The 10157-nt window shown below is 39.6% G+C and overlaps 1 protein-coding gene across 1 annotated transcript; it reads right to left on the bottom strand.

The window, feature by feature from the left end:
* Positions 1-52: 52 nt before the first annotated feature.
* prkag1 (protein kinase, AMP-activated, gamma 1 non-catalytic subunit) lies at positions 53-9715 on the bottom strand. The gene is made up of 13 exons (XM_084063599.1): positions 9543-9715; positions 7969-8020; positions 7169-7269; positions 7006-7087; positions 6852-6910; positions 6633-6678; positions 6491-6545; positions 6258-6384; positions 5849-6014; positions 5732-5769; positions 3627-3773; positions 2786-2885; positions 53-2599 (listed from the first exon to the last, which is right to left on the bottom strand). The coding sequence occupies exons 1-13, from the start codon at positions 9555-9557 to the stop codon at positions 2589-2591; spliced, it is 999 nt and encodes a 332-aa protein (XP_083919725.1). The 5' UTR covers positions 9558-9715; the 3' UTR covers positions 53-2588.
* Between the last annotated feature and the right edge of the window lie 442 nt (positions 9716-10157).

Below are 10157 nucleotides of genomic sequence, written 5' to 3'. Positions count from 1 at the left end.
ACATTACTGACATGCGCATACTTATGGAAGCATCAAACAAGAAGTCTCATAATAAGAGTATTTATTGCTCACCCCTTAAATTAAAATCTCACATCAGATTAGTAGAAAACTGTGCATTTAAATACAGTTGTACACATTTTATGTCATAGCAGAGTCTGACTCCATGTCAACAGGAAATGTGATGAGTCACAGGAAATGTCATTCCAAGATTGGTTTAACAAGAGACAATTAAGAGGAAAGGACTGATTTTGATAACAATCTCATAATGAATGTAAAGATAAATACTGAAAATATAAAAATAACCTCCTATGACTTTTGTTTCAGTGATACACCATCCAATTTATCAGTCATCTTTAACACAGACCCCCCCCCCCCCCCCCCCCCCCCAAAAAAAAAACAATGGGACTGTGGGAAAACATTAATATAACATTTTTGATAATTTGACCATGATTTTAAGCAACGGCTCACTGGTCCACTAACCAAGATTGTGCAGCAATGAAGCAGCTAATATCCTTTAATTCCACTGAACTTCCACTGTCCACATCAAAGTAAGCCTACTCTATATTTCATGTATGCCAGATGCCTCTTACTACCGGGTCCACCTGATTCCAACCGTCTTGAACCTTAATATGTTTGAAGACACAAGAAACTGAACCAATGGTGGAGCTGAAGAAGACTTAAATTGGATACAAGTCGATTTTTACATAATGGAAAACATCAAAAAAGCAAATCACACAACTCATAAATATTCAGTGGTTGTGCATTGGGAAAATGGAATATAGCACAATAATGGTAATCTATAACAGCAGGTACATCAAAGACATTCGAAACTTCACCAGGAGCACATCAGTCATTGTCTTAGGAGCTTCAAGTGGCATCCCAGGTTATGCTTAATTTGTACTCCATCGCACAGCAGTGTTGCCATGTAAAAATAACAGAACAACAAGCTTACAGAATCATTTCAGCGAGCGACAGTTGTACGATGAAATATAAATCAGTCTTTAACAGAGAACTTGCAGTAAGACTGTGTATGAGACCATCACAACACAACTAGACAAAATGTCTTACTGTACATGCCAGAATACAAGAATAACTCAAATAGTATATCCAATTAGCAGGTTTCCACCCAAATGTTGCACTAATCTTGAGCAATTTTCCGGCAAGTCGGCAAAACAAAGTGTTGTCAACTAGTTACGTGAACATTCCATAGAGAGCGCAACAGGATTACATAATCAATAGAGCACCAGTCAAAACCAATCAGTTATGAAGAGTTTGCTTTACAGGAGACTGCCTGATTTATCAGTCAATATTGGTCTATCACATATGTTACTGGCGTATATATGTTGCAAATGTGAATATTTACAGTTAATATAGAAATCGTTCATTTTTCATAGTTTATGATTAAAAAATATATACCTCTACGAGGTATAAATCACTGTATTACATGCAGACGACGAGTTCATCGTGGTGCATTAGTCAATAGGTCCGCGGCAGGTCATAATTTATCTGACACATTTGTTTTGATCCATTACTGCATCTTCATGCCATCTTTCCCACTTCTGTCAAGTAGCATTTTTTCTCCTGCCATTTCCATTCATTACGCATATTCCAAATTTGCATCAAAACAGGTGGATGGAAACCCACCTACAGTCTACAATTTCCACTGTGCTTAACATAACCCCATCCTTGGATTAACTAGATGTACTGGACATTTAGACCTCAGCTCTGTAGGTAAGAAAACAAATGCCTGTGAAAGGCAATGCTGGTAAATCATTTTCAGTATAACCTAAGAATTACATAAATGGTCCTCCTCCCAACACAGGAACAGCCAAAGAGGAGAAAAGGGTGCTCTGCCACCCTGAGCAACTATAGGTCCATTTCAAAGGTCTTGTGTGCTCTTTCATTTCTTTTGGCTGGTTTGGAATTTGAGTTACAGGTTCTCCTGTATAACCTATTACTGTGTTTCAATATTGCTGAAGTGAAGAAAGCTGCTGGACTTCATATGCTTGCAGAAAAAAAAAGGAGAATTCTTCATTTGTGAAAAATAATGGGGCACACTTGGGAATATGTAAATACACTGTTGTCGGGGTGTCCACAGAAAGCATTTTTGAACTGCCAGTGCCTTCTGCCATGCATTTCTATGGTAGACAGGCTAGGAGGAGCGCTTCTCTTCTCAACGCTGCACCCCGTGTTTCAGCGCTCTTAGCAGCCAACGTTTTTGGCAGGGATCCCTGGCCACTTCAAGTAGAAAATTATGTAACTTTTGGAGAAGAACGCCGGTCAATGTCACTTTCTTCAACCAACCAATCAAATTGAAGAAGAGGCAGTACTAAGTAAAGTAGTCAACTGTCAACTGCCAACCAAATCTCCCCACTCCCCTCTATACTATGTGCGCTTTGTAAACGCTCTGCGCATTCTTTTTTTTATATACACACTTGTGTCCAAAGCAATCTGCCATCAAAAAAAAAAAAAACTTTCTGTGGACACAGCCCCTTATGTCCCTCTATGTTTTGCCTTTCCTCTGGCCTCATTTCTTTTAAAATCCACATCTATCCATTGTTGATAGAGATCTTCCACTTGCTGATCACTCAAGCAGTTCCTGGTAATAAAATATATATTTATATTAATGTTTACTAACATAAGTGAATATATATTTCAGTGGTTACGCAAAATATGTACTATATTATCACTCAAATATCTACTCTGTCATTTGGTCTAATTGGCTAAAAAGTGATGTGCGTGTTTGAAGTGGGGGAAGGGAGGTGCATTAGAGTTTTACACTTACCCTCAACCACGTTAGTGAGCACCAGTGCCTGAAGAATATCTGAGAGGGAAACAATACCCTTCACCACCTCCTGCTCATCCACCACCACCAGCCTGTGCACCTGAGAGGTATAGATGACCACCAAGACCTCCTTTTAGCACTTTTCAATCAGGGCATGAGCATGTACAATTAAATATTTTAGACACATGCATTTTGTTGCATTACGCCTCATCGCTGTTGGGCAGAAAAACCTTGCATCTTGTACTTCGTTGACAAAACAAGAAAATATAGCCTATCTACAAGCTCACAATGCCTCTTGATGCATTGTGAGCTTGTAGATCTTCTATCATCACTATTTTTGATCATCTTTTGACAATGTTCACCTTTAACAACATGCCCAAAATAGGGATGCCAGGTTGAAAGTGAGTAAATCTGTCTGTGTGTTTTATCAATATTTTATCTAGAAAAGGTATTAAGAGGTGGAGACTACATAACTACATTAGATCCATTTGGAACACAGGTTCTTAATTTCCAATCTCCCTGAGAAGTAAAGCAATGGTCACACATCTATGAATGCCATTGTAGTCAACGCATCTGGACAGAAAACTACAAGTAGATGGTCTGCCTCAGTAGTCAACGCGTGGCACTTCTGTCCTATTCATTGGCGGTCGAGGTTTACCAATGCTGAACCTGACGATTCACACGCATCACTTCATGCGCTTCAGCGGCTACAATGCGCCACTCAGCCCCGTCTTACCTGTAATGAAGTCTGACACAGATGTGTGACCGCGCTGTAAACGATTTTAGACAAAGTTTCTGCCAACGACGACGCTATACAAGCATTGCCGACAGCCTCTCTCACCTCAGCCTCCACCAGTCTGTTGATGATGGCCTCCAGTGTCTCGTGTCTGTTGCAGGTCAACACCCCTTCAAAATACTGAGAGCGGTGTTGCAGGGCCTTGGTCACGGTTATGTCCAGGTTGTTATACGTCTTCTCCGCTGCAAGGTTCTGCACACACACAGGATCTTGATTATATCTAAACTATATTCTCCTGATGTTATCCTTGATTTTTAATCAAATGATATCTACAGCATTCATGTCTTAAATATATGGCAAGACAAGACAATACAATTCTATACAATGAATCATGACTTTAGCCTGGATTTTTTTGTCAGCATAGAACAGCCACATATTTCTAAGGATACCACTACAAATCAAGTGGTAGACAGAACAAAAAAAAGAAATGCTGCAATCAAACAACAGAAAACCAGTACGGCTGCTTGCCCAGACAATATTCCACCTGAAGCCCTTTAGGTAAACATATCAACAAACATGATCTACAGCTTCTTTGGGAGAATTTGGGAAGAGGAAATACACCCACAGAATGGGAAGAGGGACACGTGAAAGTGCCAAAGAAAATGTAACAAGTACATTGGGCTCATCCTACTTTCTGTACCCAGTAAAATTCTCAACCATCTCCGGGAAGCTGTAGACAAGAGGCTCAGGGACCAGCAAGCACAAACCACATAGCAACACTATGCATCATCATAGTACAGTCTTGGAATGGACCACGTCCCACATGAACTTATTTCACAGCTTAGACAGGGCCACACTATGGTGCCTAATGGACCACTATGGAAATTCCCAACACGATCATAAACTCAATTAAAAACTCATACTGTATGACGGAACGTCGTGCAAAGTCATGCATGCATGTCAGCTATCCCAGAGCTTTAATGTCAAGACGGGCATCAAGCAGGTATGTCTATTTTCACCATTCCTGTTCCTCCTGGCAACTGACTGGATCATGAGGGAAACAACTAAAGGGAAAAGAAATGGGATTCATTGGAAAATGTGAGAGCTGCTTATTGACCTTTACTTTCCGGATGACAGTTCTCCTTTCACACACCAATACAAATACAGGAGACAGACAGACTGGTCTTGCACCCAGCACAGCAAAGACACATGATGCTGACATAAAAAGCAGGGTCAATAGGGCTAGGGTGGTATTTAACATGCTCAGGAAGAATTGTAGAAAAAACAAAACATCTTGCAAAATATGCATATTTAACTCCTACGTGAAACAGGTGATGTTGTATGGATCAGAGACATAAAAACTTAAAATAAAAACAAACCAAACATGCCGCAAAGATTCATTAACACCTGCCTCAGGAAAATACTAAACTTCTGGTGGAGACAGAAAATTAGCAATGTGGATCTGGCAAAAAAAGACCAACCTAGGATTGATTTACACATTTGCAGAGTTGGATTATTAGACATACTCTCAGACCTGCCACAAAAGAAATTACCCGACAAGCCCTGAAATGGAACCCCCCAACAAACAACAACAAGAGGACACCCTAGAAGAGCTGGTGTCCAGACAGAAATGTCGGGAGTGGGCTCAACTGGGGAAATCAAAAAAAAAAAAAACTCCAACGACCAGGTGAAGTGGAAGACATTTGTCAATGGCCTGTGCTCTCTAGAGGAGCAAAGGGCTTAAGTCAAGCAGTCATCAAAAAGGAGCATTGAGAACCTTTTATAAATGGTGTCCCAGAGCAGAGGAATGGACCCATTTTCACATACGTGTCATAGCAGGGTAAAGACCGCTGCAGATAATGAGTCTGTTTGTTTTAAAAGAGCCAAAAAGCAGCACTGATGACAATAGTCAATAGGCTATAGCTTATTTTGATTGGCTCAGAAGCAGATTAAAACTGGAAAACTGTGAAGGCGTCATATGCATTTCCCATTCAAACCTGCTGCCGTGCCAATCAAACAAAGCTATGGGAAAATAAACCTGAACAGGAAACAGGAATGCCACCTTCAGAAAACATGGGACTACAGTTATGCACAGAGTCTATAGTATTGTCAATGCTTGCCAAGTGGTATACCTAAATGAAACATTCAGTATGTGACACAAGGTCTGCTTAGGTGGTAAGAATTATTGTGCACTATAAAATAATACTCACTATGACATCAAATTTGGAGTAAATGTCCACTACTCGACCTGCAAGAGATAAAGTGCATCAATATAAATTTGCCACATAATGCAATAGCTGTCCTGGTCATTCATTCATAACACATACCATTGTCATCCACAACAGGTAGGGCCGACACTCTCTGTTCAACAAAAATGCCCAGTGCTGTGTAGAGTGGTGTATCTGAACGCACCACAGCTATGTTTTGGAATGTTCCAATACTCAATTCTTCTAGGGTTTGACCTAAGAAAGCAGGTTTTGGCATCTCCGATATCTGAAAACAATAACAGAGATAGATTACGCATGCTTAAAATCATGTGGCTATAGATGTCAGTATAAAACAATAAACAAAGACAGGCCTGTTATTAACTATGGCTAATAGACCAAGTGCTGCACTTGTGTTACTTTCTATTCGGTTTAGAATGAAATATTGAGATGTGAGAAATATAATAAATAGAGAAATATCAAGTAATAAAACTAGGAGGGTTTAAGAAAAATAACCAAGCTTAACACTCACAAAAAGCTTAAGGAATTTGAGGATCCTCTTGTGTGTGAGAATATAGAGTGTGTTCCCTGTCAATGGGTCGATCACTGGCAGTCTGTGGATCTTGTTTTTCAACAGAGATGATACTGCATCATACAAGCTGGAACAGAGAGAAATAAACACTAGTTTGGACAGTAAAGCAGCTTTACCGATGACAGACTAGAGGTTTAATTAAATACAAAAGTAAAAAACAAACAAAGATCTACCTTGCATTTGGACATATGCTGACCAGCGGTTTGAATGAGTCTTGAAGGTATACTTCTGTAATAAAGAGAAGATGTTGTTGTGGTTCAAGTGAACCAGAGTAGATGATCAAACATGCATTAACATTTAGATGAATATCCTTACCTCTCCATGTCTCTATTTTGTGTTCTTCCAGCTCATATATCTGGACCTGAAAATATTAAAAGAAAATAGGAGAGCATGACCACTAGGACAAAAAGACACTAAGAGAGCAATAAGAATTCATTATTCTTGCAAAGTACTAATTGTACTAGTTTATTGTTACAAGTTTACTAGTGCCTCAAATTTGTGATGTGGATTTATCTGATGTGGATTTTTTCTTACCAAAGGAGACTTGTAGTAGCGATGCAGTATATTGATGAAGTCAGTGATAGTCAGCATACCTGCAGAAAAGATATTTAAGCGGAATCTCAATACATCCATTTTTTACTTCTTTAATGAATTGCAGAACTGATCCAAACGCATGTGACTCCCTTACCAACAAAACACTGCTTTTTACTGTCCCACAGAGGCGCTGCTCTCACACCATTGGAAACTAGTGCAAAAAATGCCTTCTTTACCTGTTTCAAAGACAAATAGAGTAAGTAATACCTGTCATATCAGTGAGTAAGAGGTTTCAACATTTGAGGTGATTGTCTTACCTGTAGTGATGTATCAAACACCACCAGTTTGGAGCTGGTAGGTACCAGGTCATAACATCGATGAGACTTCATAAACCTGGTGTAAACATTGTGCTCTGGGTCTGGAAGGACATGAAGAGACAATAGTTAAGGTTAAAACTGGATTTATACTTAGTTGCGCACCGGTGTCACACACCAAAAATTGCAGCTCTACAGGTCACAACGCTTCGCAGCATGACGTGTTGTGGGCTTGTAGATATGTTATTTTTCGTGGTGTGAAACCGCACGCAACAAAGTATTTCAATCCCTCAACTGTACACTGTCACTGAGTCACATATACGTACATATATACACTATGTACATATCGTTAGCCTCATAGCATAATTGCCTAACTCAAATTTTTAAGGTTTTCAGGAGACAAAACAAAAAAAAACACTTTCTGTAGAAAGTAAAAACCCCATTTTGCCTAAGTCATGTTTATCTGCCTTTATTTATATCTGCCTAACTCTACACTGCTGATTCATCCTGCCTTATTGCCAATGTTCTAAGCCTATCAGAATGCTTGTTACATTTAAAATCATATCTGCCTAAGTCAACCAAAGTCATTTTGGAATGTAACAAGCATTCTGATTGGCTTAGGACATAGGCAAAAGGGCACAATGATGCAGCAGTGTTAGGAGAGTAGAGCTAGGCAAAAATGTCAACTTGACCAAAAAGTGAGTTAGGCAATTATGCTATGAGGCTAACGATATGCGTTTAGTAATAATTCAAAGAAAATACTAACGATATGCGTTTAGTAATAATTCAAAGAAAATACTTGCCCTCTATAACTGGGTCTTTTTTGCCCTCAAGATCATCGAGAGCAGCTGGAATCTGAAAGATAAAATGTATTCTTCAGTGGGACAAGGACATTACATTCACTGAGTGTTTGCGCTGCTGCTATAAATAATATTGCCCGAATGACATGGCTAAACAAACATCTCATCCTGGGTTGTATTTAAAGTACCGTTAGCTCTTGATACGTTTTAATAATTCAAGACTCGTAACTTATTTGGGCACGATAGAAACATACTTTTTAAACAATAATAGAAACATACTTTTTAAGCACCAATATTTTATAAATATAGATTTCAGCCACTTCGTAACACCTGTAAACATGTCCATGTCACAATAAAGTTGATTATGCCTCTGTACAGTATAATATGATCCTGGTGTCATTGCTGGAGAGAAAACTTCTAACTTATCATTAGGGAAATGTAATTGTATGTTAGCAACAGACTGATAAATAACAGGTGTGTTTGTGTATGCATGCATGTACTAGCGCACTGGTTCTCAAAGTGGAGTCCGGGGACCGCCAGGGGTCCTTGGGGGGGGTTCCCCAGCTAAAGTACTTAACATAGCATCACAATCATTTTAACCACTTTATCCATTTATATGTTAGTTTGTATAATTGTTTGTTTGAATAATTTGAATATATATATATATATTTTTTTTAATCTCTTCTGGGGGTCCCTGGCACCAAACAGTTTCAGATGGGGGTTCGCAGTCAAATAAAAATCAATTTGGGGGTCCTTGACATGAACAAGTTTGAGAACCACTGTACTAGCTGACATTAGTTCAGATCCTAGCATTATGATACATCATCATTGTTCAGATATACATACATTGATGGCATTTAAAGTGCATGACCTCAAAACTCCTTAAGTTATAACAAGACTGAGGTTAGTCTCGGACAATGGCTTTTCATAATAACAACTTGCAATAGCAGTGTCTTTACAGCCTTTTTTTAAGCAGAGCTCAAGGGAGTCTGAGATGAAAAATATCACCAGGTCTACTACCACAGACTTTGGCTGGCAGCCAACGTCTCGATGTTGACATTTGCATAATCTTAGATACTAAAGACTCGATAAAATACTTCATGATAGTCTTGATCTAGGCTAGCTGGCTAACGTGGCCAACGTAGTTAGCATAGCTTGCGACGGTTAACTGTTAGCCAACCGCAAGTGGTTTATAAAGTTATCAGAGCATATCATTCAATCTGAATGTTGAAGCTGGCTGCTGATGCTGAATTAAGTGTTAATGCCCGGGTATTCACTCTACAAGCAAGGACTGGGTGCTAACATTACCGTTAGCCAACAGTAGGTGTTTATAGTGTGTGTGTGTATGTAGCATCATAGTAAAGTTACATTTCCGTGTAAAGTTTGCCATCGGTCTCAGATGCAGCTAGCTCATCTCAGCTCCTACACAGTGCCTCCACTTCACATTTCGCCTTTCAAATCCTAAAGTCCTAAATCTGAAATCAGTCATCTAACAGGATTTATTTACTTTAAAGGTCTACTGATGATGATCTTTGGTGTACGTGCTGCTAACGAGCTACCTTTAGTTAGCTACTTACACAGTCCAAGTCCATATTCCATCCACCGTTCCGCCTTTCAGGTCGATATACTGTGTGGGTCCTCCTGGTCTATCACTGGACGGCACAAATATGTAAGCGTTTGACGACACACTATGTCCAAAGTATGTGATATTTATGTGTTCCTGTCCTGAGCTTTGGCGTTGCGTTGCTACCATAAGTTAACGTACTGTACGTAACGTAACAACCGTGACTTCGTCATCAGCCAGCCACCACCGCATAACTGTGGTGGGGGGGCGGGGGGGGGGTTGCCAGATTGTGCGAGAGAAACAAGCAACCATGTCTATGAAAACAAGCCCAAAAGAAGCGAATAGGCCGGCCAAGTGAGCACTTTAATTCAAAACCTAGATTTCAGATAATTGCAGTGGAGTAAAAGTACAATATTTGCCTCTGAGATGTAGTGGAGTAGAAGCAAAAGTAGGCTACTGAGAATTGGAAATACTCCTCTAAAGTAAATTGTACTTAAGTACAGTACTTGAGTAAATGTACTTAGTTACTTTCCACCACTGGCTACAAGGGGTCACTGTAGACTACAGAGGATTGTGTGTGGGGTGTGTTCCTTCCTCCACCGAGTCCCCCATATTTACTTTAAAGTAG

Source organism: Gymnoscopelus microlampas (genome assembly GCF_963454915.1).
Source record: "Gymnoscopelus microlampas genome assembly, chromosome: 7".
In the NCBI taxonomy this organism is placed as follows: Eukaryota; Metazoa; Chordata; class Actinopteri; order Myctophiformes; family Myctophidae; genus Gymnoscopelus; species Gymnoscopelus microlampas.
Note: the sequence above shows the minus strand (reverse complement) of the source record. Positions and strands in the feature narration are given on the sequence as shown.